General features: G+C 37.3%; 1 protein-coding gene and 1 long non-coding RNA gene across 2 annotated transcripts in view; one reads left to right on the forward strand and one right to left on the reverse strand.

The window, feature by feature from the left end:
* IQCH (IQ motif containing H) overlaps window positions 1-16,871 on the forward strand; it is a 233,156-nt gene that overhangs the window by 70,712 nt on the left and 145,573 nt on the right. The window contains exon 5 of the mRNA XM_036932248.2: window positions 8,219-8,339. Coding sequence (XP_036788143.2) covers window positions 8,219-8,339 — 121 coding nt within the window. The remainder of the gene's footprint in view (window positions 1-8,218; window positions 8,340-16,871) is intronic.
* The window catches only part of LOC118935702 (uncharacterized), a 66,843-nt gene that overhangs the window by 28,014 nt on the left and 21,958 nt on the right, over window positions 1-16,871 (reverse strand). The window lies entirely within an intron of this gene.

Consider the following 16,871-nt stretch of genomic DNA (forward strand, 5'->3'; position numbering starts at 1 on the left):
ATTCATATGGAACCACAAAAGACCCTGAATAGCTGAGCAATCCTGAGAAACAAGAACAAAGCTGGGGGGATTACGCTCCTTGACTTCAGGCTATACTACAAAGCTACAGTAATCAAAACAATATGGTACTGGCATAAGAACAGACTCATAGATCAATGGAACAGAATAGGGAGTCTATATATAAACCCATGCATATATGGTCAATTAATATATGATAAAAGAGTCATGAATATACAGTGGGGAAAAGACAGCTTCTTCAATAGCTGGTATTGGGAAAATTGGACAGCTACATGCAAGAGAGTGAAAATGGATTACTGCTTAACTTCATACACAAAAGTAAACTCAAAATGGATCAAAGACCTGAATGTAAGTCATGAAACCATAAAACTCTTAGAAGAAAACATAGGAAAAATCTGTTTAAAAAATGAGCAATTTTCTTCCTGGACACATCTCCTTGGGCAAGGGAAACAAAATAAAAATGAACAAGTGAGACTACATCAAACTAAAAAGCTTCTGTAGAGCAAAGGACACCATCAGCAGAACAGAAAGGCATCCTGCAGTATGGGAGAATATATCCATAAATGACTCATCTCATAAGGAGTTAATATCCAAAATATATAAAGAACTCATACACCTCATCCAAAAAACAAATAATCCAATAAAAAATGGGCCGAGGACCTGAACACACACTTCTCCAAAGAAGAAATTCAGATGGCCAACAGACACATGAAAAGATGCTCCACATCACTAATCATCATGGAAAAGCAAACCAAAACCACAATGAGATATCACCTCACACCTATGAGAACGGCCAGTATCCGAAAGACAAAAAATAACAAGTGTTGGTGAGGATGTGGAGAAATGGGACCCACCTACACAGTTTATGGGCATGTAGATTGGTACAATCACTATGGAAAGCAGTAAGGAAGTTCCTCAAACTAAAAATAGATAGATGATTTGACCCACTAATTCCACTCCTAGGAATTTACTTGAAGAAAACAAAATCCATGATTCAAAAAGATATGTGCACCCCGTTTATCACCACATTATTTACAGTAGCCAAGATATGGAAGCAACCTAAGTATCTGTCAAAAGATGAATGGATAAAGAAGATGTGGTACATATACACAGTGGAAAATTATTCAGCCATAAAAACGGAAATCCTGCCATTTGCAACAAACATGGATGGATCTAGAGAGTATTATGCTCAGTGAAATAAGCCAGGCAGAGAAAGACAAATATGATATCACTTATTTGTGAAATATTTTAAAAAGGCAAAACAGAATGAACAAAATAGCAGTAGACTCATAGACACTGAGAAGTGACTAGTGGTTACCATTGGGGAAGGACTGGGCTGGGTAGGTGAGGAGGGTGAGGGGGATGAAGGGGCACAACAATTCTCAATCATAATATAAGTTGGTCATGGAGATAGCAGTACAGCATGGAGACTATAGTCAATGCTTCTATAACACCTTTCTATGTTGACAGATAGTAACCACACTAGAGAGGGTGAGAATTTAATAATATGGGGAGCTGGAGAAACACTGTGTTGTATGTATGAAACAAGTGTAAGATTGTATATCAATGATACTTCAATTAAAAAAAAAAAAGAAGAAAAAAATGGTGCCATGCCTACAAAGTTTTAAGAAAAGAAAAGATGACCACAGATATAATTCAGGCATAATGGCTCAGGGAAGTAAAATACCCATGAAGGCTTGTTGGAAAAAACTGCTTGATAACCGAAGCAAGGCAATGAAGAAACCATCGAAACAAAGACTCAAATGTAAAGAAGCCATAATAAAGGGCTGTTGGTGAGAATTGGATCCATTTACACGTAGAACTAATGCTAAATAATCATAGCAATTATGGTTTCAAAACAATATGAATTTTATATATCTGGACAATGTAAAAATAGTAATATAATCAAGTTATTAGGTGTTGAGAGAGAGGAGATGGGAGTAGCCAGAGAGTTCTCATGGTCTCATCTTTTGGGGATAAGTTATTAAAAATAAAAGCATGATAAAAACAAGTTGTTTTTCAGAATCCCGTTTATTTAATCATGGAGCAAGGTTCTACAAACTACTGCCTGAGGGATGACCACCTGTTTTTGTAAATAAAGTTTTACTAGAACACGGCTTCACCTGTTTGTTTACATATTGCCTATGCTACATTCCAGCTGTAACAACAGACCTGAACTGCCTAAAATATTTACTACCTAGCCCTTTAAGATAAAATTGCCAACCCTTTTAGAAGGATATTTCTTAATTCACAGGAATCTTTTGGTAAAGAAATATTTATTTGAGATTCAAAAATTTGTTGGGCTTAATTCAAGCTTTCCCCCTCCCATTACATTCATGTCAAATTAAGTTTACTAATGTGATATAAATCCTACCTTTACAAAATGATCTACCAATCATTCCAAAGATGTCAGGGATAATGGATCACCTAATGGTATTTGGCATGGTTTCTTAAACTTTCATTTTTGTGTTTTTCTGCATTAAATGGAACCTTTATAATGAGCATATATCACTTTTACTAGAATAATAAAATAGAATAGTTTTTCTATTTGAAAACTCTGGAAGCAAATACACCAAGATATTAACAATGATTAATTATGGCTGACAGGAATATGATTGCTGTTTTCTTCTTTAAGCTTTTCTGTAATTTTAAAGTTTGGGAAAAATGTAAGCTATTATAGAAGGTTTAGACAAGAAGTGACAGAGTTCTGGAAATAGTAAAGAAGTACCAGATAAAAGGGACATATGATACTTTTATAAGATGATACTCCATATTATATCATACAAACTACAAAGCATGGTTTCAGCATAAAGTATGAAGTATGACATAAAGGAGAAGTCAGAAGTGGATAATAATTGGCTTCTGTTAAGCAATCAGCACATTCATTAAACTGTTTTCTTTAATTTGCATTAATCTTAACATATTATTGGTCCCATCCCCCTCTCTACTCTCCTGATGCACACACCATACTCCAGCCACACAGAGCTCCTCACCTTCAATGAATTCTTCAGGCATTTGCATGCTATTTTGCTTTGTTGCCACCATTCTTTCTACCTATAATTGCATCCTCTCCTCTGCATGATATAATTTAATGCTTCTTTTAAGATGCAATTTAAATATCACTTACTGCAGTGCATCTCAACCTTGGCTGCATATCCAAATCACCTAGGGAGCATTATAAAAATCCTGAGGCCCAGGCTCCAGCACCGCTATTCTGATTTAACTGCTCAGGGTTGGAGCCCAGGCAGTAGTATTTTTAAAAAGCTCCCTGAGTAATTCTAATATATGGCAGGGTTGAGAGTTGTTGCAAAACCTTCAGCAGTACCCACAAGCAGAGCTAATTACACCCTGTTCTGCACTCCCATAGCCCTTAGCTTTTCCATTGCTCATGAAATTTAATGCTTACTGTATTAAAGTTAGTGTTACATAGTAAGTGCTCAGTAAATGCTGAAGGTTCTTATGTTCCTTCTCCCTCCAATCAAGCATAGGCGGAAGTGGTTATTCTCACCATGGGAACTGGACAGCACAGTGAGCTGATGTTTCACATCCAGTGACACTGTCTGCCTGCTGGATTTATTTTGCAAATTTGCCAGGATGTCACTTAACAAACCAATATCCCTGATGAACATAGATGCAAAAATACTCAACAAAATATTAGCAAACCGAATTCAAAAAGATCATCCAGCATGATCAAGTAGAATTTATTCCAGGGATGCAAGGATGGTACAATATTCAAAAATCCATCAACATCATCCACCAAATCAACAAAAAGAAGGACAAAAAACATATGATCATCTCCATAGATGCTGAAAAAGCATTCGACAAAATTCAACATCCATTCAAGATAAAAACTCTCAACAAAATGGGTAAAGAGGGCAAGTACCTCAACATAATAAAGACCATATATGACAAAACCACAGCCAGCATCATACGTAACAGTGAGAAGCTGAAAACTTTTCCTTTAAGACAAGGAACAAGACAAGGATGCCCACTCTCCCCACTTTTATTCAACATAGTTCTGGAGGTCCTAGCCATGGAAATCAGACAACACAAAGAAATAAAAGGCATCCAGATTGGTAAGGAAGGGGTTAAACTGTCCCTGTTTGCAGATGACATGATATTGTACATAAAAAACCATAAAGAACCCACTCCAAAATGACTAGATCTAATATCTAAATTCAGCAAAGTTGCAGGATACAAAATTAATACACAGAAATCTGTTGCATTCCTAAACACTAATGATGAACTAGCAGAAAGAGAAATCAGAAAAACAATTCCATTCGCAATTGAATCAAAAAGAATAAAATACCTAGGAATAAACCTAACCAAGGAACTGAAAGACCTATACTCTGAAAACTATAAGACACTCATGAGAGGAATTAAAGAAGATACCAATAAATGGAAACATATCCCGTGCTCATGGATAGGAAGAATTAATATTGTCAAAATGGCCATCCTGCCTAAAGCAATCTACAGATTCAATGTAATCCCACCAAAACACCAACAGCATTCTTCAACAAACTAGAGCAAATAGTTCTAAAGTTCATATGGAACTACAAAAGACCCTGAATAGCCAAAGCAATCCTGAGAAGGAAGAATATAACAGGGGAGATTATGCTTCCTGACTTCAAACTCTACTACAAAGCCACAATAATCAAGACAATTTGGTACTGGCACAAGAACAGACCCATAGACCAATGGAACAGACTAGAGAGCCCAGATATAAACCCAAGCATATATGGTCAATTAATATATGTAAAGGAGCCATGGACATACAATGGGGAAATGACAGCCTCTTCAACAGCTGGTGTTGGCAAAACTGGACAGCTACATGCAAGAGAATGAAACTGGATTATTGTCTAACCCCATACACAAAAGTAAACTCAAAATGGATCAAAAACTCAAAGTTTCAAAGTCATGAAACTATAAAACTCTTAGAAGAAAACATAGGCAAAAATCTCTTGAATAGAAACACAAGCAACTTTTTCCTGAACGCATCTCCTTCAGGCAAGGAAAACAAAAGCAAAAATGAACACATGGGACTACATCAAGCTAAAAAGCTTCTTCTGTACAGCAAAAGACACCATCAGCAGAACAAAAAGGCATCCTAAGGTATGGGAGAATATATTTGTAAATGACATATCTAACAAGTGTTCACATCCAAAATATATAAAGAACTCACACGCCTCAACACCCAGAAAGCAAACAACCCGACTAAAAAATGGGCGGAGGATATGAACAGATACTTCTCCAAAGAAGAAATTCAGATGGCCAACAGGCACATGAAAAGATGCTCCACATTGTTAATTATCAGTGAAATGCAAATTAAAACCACAATGAGGTACCACCTCACACCAGTTAGGATGGCCAACATTGAAAAGACTAGGAACAACAAATGCTGGTGAGGATGTGGAGAAAGGGGAACCCTCCTACACTGTGGGTGGGAATGTAAATTAGTTCAATCATTAGGGAAAGCAATATGGAGGTTTTTCAAAAAACTATAAACAGAAATACCATTTGATCTGGGAACTCCACTCCTAAGGAATTTACTGAAAGAAAACAAGTTCTCAGATTCAAAAAGACATATGCACCCCTATGTTTATCGCAGCACTATTTGCAATGGCCAAGATATGGAAGCAACCTAAGTGTCCATCAGTAGATGAATGGATAAAGAAGAGGTGGTACATATACACAATGGAATACTATTCAGCCATAAGAAAGAAACAAATCCTACCATTTGCAGCAACATGGATGGTACTTGAGGGTATTATGCTCAGTGAAATAAGTTAGGCAGAGAAAGACAAATACCAAATGATTTCATTCATTTGTGGAGTATAACAACGAAGCAAAACTGAAGCAACAAAACAGTAGCAGACTCACAGACTCCAAGAAGGGACTAGTGGTTGCCAAAGGGGAGGGGGGAGGGGTGGGGGAGGGTGGGTGGGAGGGAGGGAGGAGGGGATCGAGGGGTATTATATTATGATTGGCACACATGGTGTGGGGGGGATCATGAGGAAGACTGTGTAGCACAGAGAAGACAAGTAGTGACTCTGTGGCATCTTACTACACTGATGGACAGTGACTGCAATGGGGTATGGGGGGATCTTGGTAATATGGGTGATTGTAGTAACCACATTGTTTTTCATGTGAAACCTTCATAAGAGTGTTTATCAGTGATACCGTAACAAAAAAAGAAAAAAAATTGCCAGGCCGTCAGCTCCCAAGTCTAGCCCTCTGCTCCAGGCCCCAACACAGGCACGTTCTCGCACACACCTCCCCCTGCCTGTTCTGCATAGCCCTTGGGTCTGGCTTTTATACTGCTGAGAGTGATGCAGTTTAAAGAATTAAAGAAACCAGCATTATGAATGTGCTGACTGCCAGACAGAATCCAAATACACCTGCCTTCCACCCTGTCCTTTGTGTCATACTTTACATTGCATTTTATGTCAGATCCTGCTACTTAGCTTTCAAGAGCAGGTTGTCAGGTGCACTTTGTCAAAGGCTTTTAGAAAATCCAGATAAACAATGCTGTGTGTCCTGAAACTGCCAGACCTATATTTCACATCTTCACTGTGCTTGATGATGTTATTTAAGTTGAATGTTTCTTTCTTCCCCAATTTACCTTTCCTCCCTGGCCCTGCTATTGGTCAGACAAGGGGTGCCTCTTCCATTTTTGATAATTAAATCTCCTTAGCTATGCATACGCCATGTCTGGAGTTCAGTACACTGGATGATTATCTCAGCCTCCCTGATTAGGAGGAGAGCCTGGAAGCTGCTTATGTCTGGAGGTGAGGTGGAGAGAAGAGAGCTGAAGATGAGGGAGAGACCAAGACAGGTCAGCAAGACCGAAGCTCCCTAAGAACACCACGTGCATCCGAGCTGCTCTCTCATCCAGGCAAGGCCCATAGCACTCCCCTTAACGCTTCTGACTCACCTGGGAGGAAACAGACTGAACTTACAGTCTACTCTTTCCAGTTAAAAGCCCTACTTAGAGTCATCTTTAACTGTCCTCACGAAACATCATCAAAGCACTCATTGTTAACAGGATGGTGGCAGTTTGTAGTTTGCCTAGGACACCACAACTTGGCAGTGAGGCCCCTACCAACTTTGTTCACATAGACATTTCTCAGCCAATAGATATTTATTCTGTAAAGTGATTTTTCTCCTCCAAGTCTTGATGAAACTTTCCTCTTCTTTTTCCTTAAGTTCACCATGACCTTAAGCAATAAGGTCTGCTAAAACTGAGTCCAATGGCAAATTTCACTAGCGTAAAATCAGATAGGTCTTAAAGTTGAATAATCTGTTTACATCTGGCATACTGTGTGACCTGAAACAAATCTGCATACCTTTCTGTCTTAATTCTTTATTAAATAGCAAACCGTTACCTAGTTCCTTTCCCTTTGAAACTTATGCAAATTAATTAATGTTTGGAAAATGACTTGAAAATTTAAATCAGTCTAAGAATACCAAACAACTGCATCTTCCCTGCTGAGATGGCCCAGGTAATTCATAACCTTCTATAATAAAGGTAAAAATAGTGTACTCGGGCTATACAATTTAAATGTGATTTGTATGCAATACGTATAATCTTTAAAAATCTAGAAAGCATTTCATGGAAACAATTCATATTTCATAACTATAACAAAAGCATTTAATGACTTTAGGAAAAGTAATCATCTACTATACTGATCAAGATGTCATGTCTTTAACCATTTCTAAGACCAGCAAGAGTCTACTCAGTACTCATCTTTAACCTGTTAATGTTGACTGAGATAGTTATCTTTAAATTCTCTCCATTTTTTTCTTCCCCTCAAAACTCTACTATATATTTCCTGGGAAACTTGCCTGTACAAACTTTGCTGTATTCAAAACCGTTTCTGTCAAGATTTAGCACTTTTATATTACAAGTCATTAAAACTGAACAAAATCTTAACAGTTCCTTTATTAACTACTATAGCAACTTTGCATAGTGGAAATCACAACATGTTAATTGGATTTAATTAACTATTTTAAATTACATAAACTCCTGACAGTAGACAATAGCACAGGGTATGCATGAGCTATAAAATTGGAGCTGATAATGCTGCTTTATTAAAACTTAATGAAACTATTCATAATCTTACTTATTGTTTATAAAAAGAAAACTGTGTTCATCTTGAAAGCAAAAATGTCTGCTGAAAATAAATTTTTGATCATTCAGGTGAAGATTCACAAGTTAATAAAAGGGTCTACCATATCCAACCTCGTGGTTCTGCCAGCTTCTCATCGCACAAATCCCTATTTCACGCCCATGCCAGTCTTACAAGTGGGTGCCAGTAAAGGTTAGTGATTCAATAACCATTTTATATGTTTAGGAATGTAAGGGAAGGAGCATTGAGATGGGATTGGGGGCCTGAGTTTGAAATCAGACTCAACCATGAATGCCCCTAGGAGACCACAGACAAGTCAAGTCCTTGCTCTGGCCTGAGTTCCCTCTTCTGTAAATCAGAAGGTTGGACTATACAATCACTAGGGTCTCTTCCATCTCTAAAATCCATCATTCTATGGATTTAGTATTCACTTAGATGTTAGTGTTATTACATATTAAAATTACTATTGTGTTGAAGTGATATTATTAGAATGTTCCAAGCAGATAGTTTCTGAGGCTATTCTGGTCACCTTAAAGATTTTATTTTAATACGTATTATGCAAAAATATGAAGGCAAAGTTCATGTAATTAGCACTTAAACTATGCATATCTTAGTGTAAACTATAGTGTTTGTGAAACCAGTGGGTTTCTAGTTTTTAAGTAAAAGGTCCTATCACCTTTATCTCAGTCTCCCCAGTACCTAGAACCATATTTAGCATTTGAGATACTAAGTGTTGATTGAATGAATGGGTAAGCAAATAAGCAAATGAATGACCAAGGACTGAGTGTCATAAAAGTACAGCCCTCTTTACATCTCCCTGCTACTTAGTTTAATTGGCTGAAGTGCTAAAGAAGCCCAAGTGGATTCCCTTTTGTATCTCAAATATAACCAAGTGAGATGGTCTTTAATTATTCCTACCTCACTTTCTATCTATTGTCTGGACTGTTTTGGACCTAAAGGTGATTCTCAGGGGTTCTCCTGGCACCTGGAGTTTAAAGTCGTCCATCCTGTAGCTCCTGAATCCTCCATCTGCTATACCTGTGGAGGTATAGCAAAACCCACGCAGCATTGTAAGTCTCCTAATTTGTGAAGCTTCCCACAGTTGTAATTATTACTTTCCTAGTTCTGAAACACTAATTGTTCAGAAATCTTTGCAACATATGCTTTTAGTTGGTTTACATAATATTTACTCCCTGGGCATGCTGAATAACTCCAACAGCATTTCTACTTCTTGCTTTAGTACCATCTTGTGTTCTCCTTGGATCAAATTAGGATGAATGAAATAGTGAATGAATGAATCAATCAATTCTTGCTTTTAGCAATAGACACACACACAAAAAAATTGCTGCAAAACAAAGATAAACCTACAACGGTGGCAACTTGGTCCAGAAAAAAAATCACGTTTTCATCCTTCAGTTACCCACCACACATGGCCTACCATAACATTTACAATTAATCAAACAATTAATCAATATATATTTAATGAGTACTTGCCATATGGCTGGTACTGCACAAGGTAATATGAATATCAGGAAAGCATGAGCCTCAGAAATGTAGGTACATTGTCTAGATTTGTACATGTTTCTGATCCTCTTACCTGTCATTTAAGCCTCACCTCAGGTCTACCCAAGTCCAGCAGGAGGTAAAAGAATATCAACATCCAGAAAAGACATTGTTTTGGTAAATGCAGGGCAAACCTTCCTATTTTTTCTTGAATTATCTTCCTACATCCAAAACAGAAAGCATCCTTTAACTCCAGGGAAAGAAAATCCCAGGGAAAAATACCTCTAAAACCGAAATCAGTCAAAGGGAGAAATAAAGTTTAATACCCGTTTATTGCTTACAAACTGCAGTCCAGGGCCATCTCCCTTTACTGCTCCAGCAGAAGCAAACCAGCCCTCTCCCTAACCTTTCAGGTTCTGATAAGCCCTCAGTGGTTTAGGTAATTATCCATTAATATGGAGATGAACTACTGTATCCACCCCTGAGGAACACCTGTTGATATGCAGATGCACTAAAGCCAGGCAAGATATTCTGGAAATATTAAAATTTAACCCACACGTCTTTTTTTTTTCTAATGGTTATGAATACAAGTTTCATAGTATACAAGCTAAATTTTCAATTCAGGCTCTGTGTGACCTCAGCAAGTTGCTCTCTGATCTTCAAAAATAAAAATAAAACAAAACAAAACAAAACTCTAAAGTCCATAAATAAGGCATGCCTGACCTGGCCCTCACCTCCACTCTTATCTCAGCTTTTTCTCTGCTCAACAGCAGAAAGGGTCCAGTCTCTGCTCCTTCTCAGGCCAAGCACATTTTCATATCAGGCCTTCACAAGTGGCTGTGAAAGTCACTTCCTCACACATCTGTCTTTCTCTTTCATAGATGATTACAGCTTGTAATTATATATTCATTTGTGAATTTCTTTAACATCTTCCCCAGTACTAGAGGCTCCATGAGTTCTCTCTGGTTCTCCACTGCATCCCAGCCCCCAGAACAATTCCTGACACATGCTAGGCACTTATACTCGCTGAATGAATGACAGAATGGATGAACTTCTAATTCCTAATCCGGTCAACAGGGAAGTAAGAGTGTTATAAAAATTTAATGAGAGAATGTTGTTAAGGGATAATTTTCAAAAACAGGCAAAATCTTGACTCATATAAAATGAACAGATATTAGAGATTTTACTTATTTAACCCATCAATTAAAAGAGAGAATATCAAAGCTGCCAGAACTGGCTTAAAAGAAAATCCAAAGAACATCCAAAATATATAAAGAACTCACACACCTCAACACCCAAAAAGCAAATAACCTTATTTAAAAAAATGGGCAGAGGATATGAACAGACATTTCTCTAAAGAAGAAATTCAGATGGCCAACAGGCACATGAAAAGAGATGCTCCACATCACTAATTATCAGGGAAATGAAAATTAAAATCACAATGAGATATCACCTCACACCAGTTAGGATGGCCAGCATAGAAAAGATGAGGAACAAATGCTGGTGAGGATGCAGAGAAAGGGGAACCCTCCTACACTGCTGGTGGGCATGTAAACCAGTTCAGCCATTGTGGAAAGCAGTCAACCTAAGTGTCCATCAGTAGATGAATGGATAAAGAAGAGGTGGTACATATACACAATGGAATATTATTCAGCCATAAGAAGAAAACAAATCCTACCTTTGCAACAACATGGATGGAGCTAGAGGGTATTATGCTCAGTGAAATAAGCCAGGCAGAGAAAGACAAGTACCAAATGATTTCACTCACCTGTGGAGCATAAGTACAAAGCAAAAACTGAAGCAACAAAACAGCAGCAGACTCACAGAACCCAAGAATGGACTAACAGTTACCAAGGGAAAGGGACTGGGGAGGGTGGGTGGGAAGGGAGGGAGAAGGGGACAAAACGGCATTACTATTAGCACACATAACATAGGCGGGGTGCGGGCAAGGCAGTATAGCACAGAGAATTCAAGTAGTGACTCTATAGCATCTTACTATGCTGATGGACAGTGACTGTAATGGGGTATGTGGTGGGGACTTGATAATGGGGGGAGTCTAGTAACCACAATGTTGCTCATGTAATTATATATTACTGATACCAAAAAAAAAAAAAGTAATGATCACTACCTAAAAAAAAAGAGAGAGAGAGAGAACTCAAAAGAACACACATTTGTAGATCAGGAATATTGAAATAAATTTGCAAATAGGTGCAAAATTGGCTTTTCTGTGGGAAGGAGAGGTGTCCCTTCACCAAACAGAATTTATTTTCATGTCTATTGATAAGAATTATTTACATTATTATTGGTTTTTCATAGTCTTAATTTTAGTTTTCCACATCCTTAGTCTACAGAATTGTAAAATAGCCTAGCCAAAAACTAGGTTCAGATAATCCCTGGAAGCTCCAGGATTCCATTAGAAAGATAACCAGTAATCTCTTTTGTGTATTCCAAAACTTGAAAAAAAAAAACCTTTCCACAGTCTTCTCCCATTTTTCTCAAAATGATCACCCCCACCAAAAAAAAAAAAAAAATCACAAAATAAGGCTGGTCTCATTAGGTTTGAGCTGATTATTTTCATAGGTGCAGTGAGAATGTTGATTTACCATATAGGCCATCTTAAGTTTGTTTTAATGAAAGTATTCATAATTTCCTCATAAGGAATCTCAGATTGAATTTTTAAAAGCCTTTGTTATTTGCTATCTTGAGGCTAGGAAATCAAGCCCAAGAAAATCCTTCCACCACTTTTCAACTACAGGATTTATAGACCTGGGTAAATTCCTCTTTTCAAGAGAGACTAACCAAAAACAAAGGTGATAATAGGGTCAGATAATCTTCAGAAGTTTCAGCATTTTGATGAAAAGATACCCGATAATCCCCTTCACTTATTCCCAAACCTTAACTTTTCCTACCAATGGTTAATGTACACACATGTGTTTGCTTAATATTAAGTGAGTTGCTTCCATCAGAACTAAAGCAAGAGTTAAAATCATTTTTATATTCTTTGGGATTCTCCAAGAATGAAACTGACTCTAGTAATAAAAATATACTGAATAAAAGGAGCTTTGTTTTTCATATCTGCAAAACAGGCATAGTTCCTGGAAATGAGATTTGATATTTATAGGTGGAAAGTATTTATGGGGACAAAGAATAAGTCTTAATATTTTTAAGTAGTTAGATCTAGTGTTATAAAAACTACAACTTGCAGCACAAATTTTAAAAAGGGCTTGAAGAGTTGTACTCTAGATCCACATTTCTTAAGTTTAAGAGTAAAAAGACTGATCTAGAGTGCTTACTTAAAATGTAGATCACTGGGCCCCAATTATAGTGCTTTACACAGTTCAGGACACATAAATATTTCCTGGAGGCTTCAATAAAACAGGCTCCCAGGCCTTGACCTCAGAAATTTGGACAGGTCTTGGATTGGGCCCCAAATCTCCATTTTTAAATAAGAAAGTCTCCGTCCAAATGATTCTGCTGTAGGTAAACTGGATATTTCTCTTTGGAGTTATTGCTTGGAATCATTGTTCTCTTTGGAATCAGTGATCATCCTCCTATTCTTTTTTTAAAATTTACTTCTTTTAATTTTGGTATCATTAATATACAATCACATGAGCAACATTGCGGTTACTAGATTCCCCCCATTATCAAGTCCCCACCACATACCCCATTACAGTCATTGTCCATCAGCGTAGTAAGATGCTATAGAGTCACTACTTGTCTTCTCTGGCTATAGTGCCTTCCCCGTGCCCCACCTCCCCACATTATGTGTGCTAGTCATATTGCCCCTTAATCCCATTATCACTCCCTTCCCCACCACCCTCCCCAGTCCCTTTCCCTTTGGCAACTGTTAGTCCATTTTGGGTTCTGTTCCTTCAGTTTTTGCTTTGTTCTTATGCTCCACAGATGAGTGAAATAATTTGGTACTTGTCTTTCTCTGCCTAGCTTATTTCACTGAGCGAAAAACCCTCTACCTCATGTCATGTTGTTGCAAATGGTAGGATTTGTTTTCTTCTTATGGCTGAATAATATTCCATTCCCAGATGTACCACTTCTTTATCCATTCATCTACTGATGGACACTTAGGTTGCTTCCATTTCTTGGCTATTGTAAATAGTGCTGCGATAAACATAGGGAGGCATGTGTCTTTTTCAAACTGAGATCCTGCATTCTTAGGGTAAATTCCTAGGAGTGGAATTCCTGGGTCGAATGGTATTTCTATTTTTAGTTTTTTAAGGAACCTCCATATGGCTTTCTACAATGGTTGGACTATTTTACATTCCCACCAGCACTGTAGGAGGGTTCCCCTTTCTCCACATCTTTGCCAGCATTTGTTGTTTCGAGGCTTTTCTATGTTGACCAACCTAACTGGTGTGAGGTGATATCTGATTGTGGTTTTAATTTGCATTTCCCTGATAATTAGCATTGTAAAGCATCTTTTCATGAGCCTGTTGGCCATCTGAATTTCTTCTTTGGAGAAGTGTCTGTTCAGATCTGCCCATTTTTCATCAGGTTATTTGCTTTTTGGGTGTTGAGGCATGTGAGTTCTTTATATATTTTGGATGTTAACCCCTTGTCAGATATGTCATTTACAAATATATTCTCCCATACTGTAGGATGTCTTTTTGTTCTGCTGATGGTGTCCTTTGCCCTACAGAAGTTTTTAGCATGGTGTAGTTCCATTTGTTCATTTTTTATTTTGTTTCCCTTGCCCAAGGAGATGCATTCAGGAAAAAGTTGCTCATGTTTATATTCAAGAGATTTTTGCCTGTTTTCTTCTAAGAGTTTTATAGTTTCATGACTTACATTCAGGTCTTTGATCCATTTTGAGTTTACTTTTGTGTATGGGGTTAGACAATAATCCAGCTTCATATTTTTGCATGTAGCTGCCCAGTTTTGCTTACACCAGCTGTTGAAGAGGCTGTCATTTCCCCATTGTATGCCCATGGCTCCTTTATCATATATTAATTGACCGTATATGCTTGGGTTTATATCTGGGCTCTCTAGTCTGTTCCATTGGTCTATGGGTCTGTTCTTGTGCCAGTACCAAATTGTCTTGATTATTGTGGCTTTGTAGTAGAGCTTGAATTCGGTGAGAGTAATGCCCCCTGCTTTATTCTTCCTTCTCAGGATTGCTTTGGCTATTCAGGGTCTTTTGTGGTTCCATATGGATTTTAGAACTATATGCTCTGGTTTGTTGAAGAATGCAGTTGGTGCTTTGATAGGGATTGCATTGAATCTTTAGATTGCTTTAGGCAGGATGGCCATTTTGACAATATTAATTCTTCCTATCCATGAGCACAGGATATGTTTCCATTTATTGGTATCTTCTTTAATTCCTCTCATGAGTGTCTTGTAGTTTTCAGAGTATAGGTCTTTCAGTTCCTTGGTTAGGTTTATTCCTAGGTATTTTATTCTTTTTGATTCAATTATGAATGGAATTGTTTTTCTGATTTCCTGCTAGTTCATCATTAGTGTTTAGGAATGCAACAGATTTCTGTGTATTAATTTTGTATCCTGCAACTTTGCTGAATTCAGATATTAGATCTAGTCATTTTGGAGTGGATTCTTTATGGTTTTTTATATACAATACCATGTCATCTGAAACAGGGACAGTTTAACTTCTTCCTTGTCAATTTGGATTCCTTTATTTCTTTGTGTTGTCTGATTGCCATGGCTAGGACCTCCAGAGCTATGTTGAGTAAAAGTGGGGAGAGTGGGCATCCCTGTCTTGTGTCCCGAACTTAAAGGAAAAGCTTTCAGCTTCTCACTTTAAGTATAATGTTGGCTGTGGATTTGTTATATATGGCCTTTATTATGTTGAGATACTTGCCCTCTATACCCATTTTGTTGAGAGTTGTTATCATGGATGGGTGTTGAAGTTTGTCGAATGCTTTTCAGCATTTATGGAGATGATCATGTGGTTTTTGTCCTTCTTTTTGTTGATGTGGTGGATGATGTCAATTGATTTTCGAATGTTGTACCATCCTTGCATCCCTGGAATAAATCCTACTTGATCATAATGGATGATCTTTTTGATGGATTTTTTAATTCGGTGTGCTAATATTTTGTTGCGTATTTTTGCATCTATGTTCATCAGGGATATTGGTCTGTAATTTTCTTTTTTTGTGGTGTCTTTGCCTGGTTTTGTTATTAGAGTGATGCTGGCCTTGTAGAATGAGTTTGGAAGTATTTCCTCCTCTTCTACTTTTTGGAAAACTTTAAGGACGATGGGTATTAGGTCTTCACTAAATGTTTGATAATTCAGCGGTGAAATCATCTGGTCCAGGGGTTTTGTTCTTAGTTAGTTTTTGATTACCAGTTCAATTTCCTTGCTAGTAATTGGTCTGTTCAGATTTTCTGTTTCTTTCTGGGTCAGCCTTGAAACGTATTTTTCTAGAATGTTTTCCATTTCTTCTAGGTTATCCAATTTGTTAGTATACAATTTTTCACAGTATTCTCTAATAATTCTTTGTATTTCTGTGGTGTCCATAGTGATTTTTCCTTTCTTATTTCTGATTCTGTTTATGTGTGTAGACTCTCTTTTTTTCTTAATATGTCTCACTAGGGGTTTATCTATGTTGTTTATATTCTCGAAGAATGAGCTCCTGCTTTCATTGATTCTATCTATTGTTTTATTCTTCTTGATTTTATTTATTTCTGCTCTAATCTTTATTCTGTCTCTCTTTCTACTGACTTTGGGCCTCATTTGTTCTTCTTTTTCTAGTGTCATTAGTCATCCTCTTACTGTTAATCTTTATTAACAATATAATATAGTCAGGGAGGCTATGAGGCAAATGGAAACAATATTTGTCCCTCTTAGAATGTGTGCCAACTTCTTCAATTTAGTCCAGCTTGGCACACAGTTTGCATACAAAGACTTCACTGAGACCCAGTTCTTTACCTTCCTTGCTATTCTATGAAAGCAACAAGAAGCTTAGGCTCTATCACAAGTTATATCCAGTACTCCCTGAGTTTTGGGAGTTTCTGTCTTCAGTACAATAGATCCACCTTAATGAAAGCTTTGTCCCTCACAGAGGCTTTGTACAATTGTTCATTTATTCATTAATTCATTTGTTTGTTTATTTAACAATGTCTCTTGTCCGTTAAAAAGTCTTGGCACAAGTCATGTTGACCCAGTTTTAGTTCCAGGAATTGTAAGTTGGTTGCATTTTTACTAACCATGTTGCCCAGTTACACAAAATAACCTATTTTGGCATATGT

This window comes from Manis pentadactyla, chromosome 11 (assembly GCF_030020395.1).
Source record: "Manis pentadactyla isolate mManPen7 chromosome 11, mManPen7.hap1, whole genome shotgun sequence".
In the NCBI taxonomy this organism is placed as follows: Eukaryota; Metazoa; Chordata; class Mammalia; order Pholidota; family Manidae; genus Manis; species Manis pentadactyla.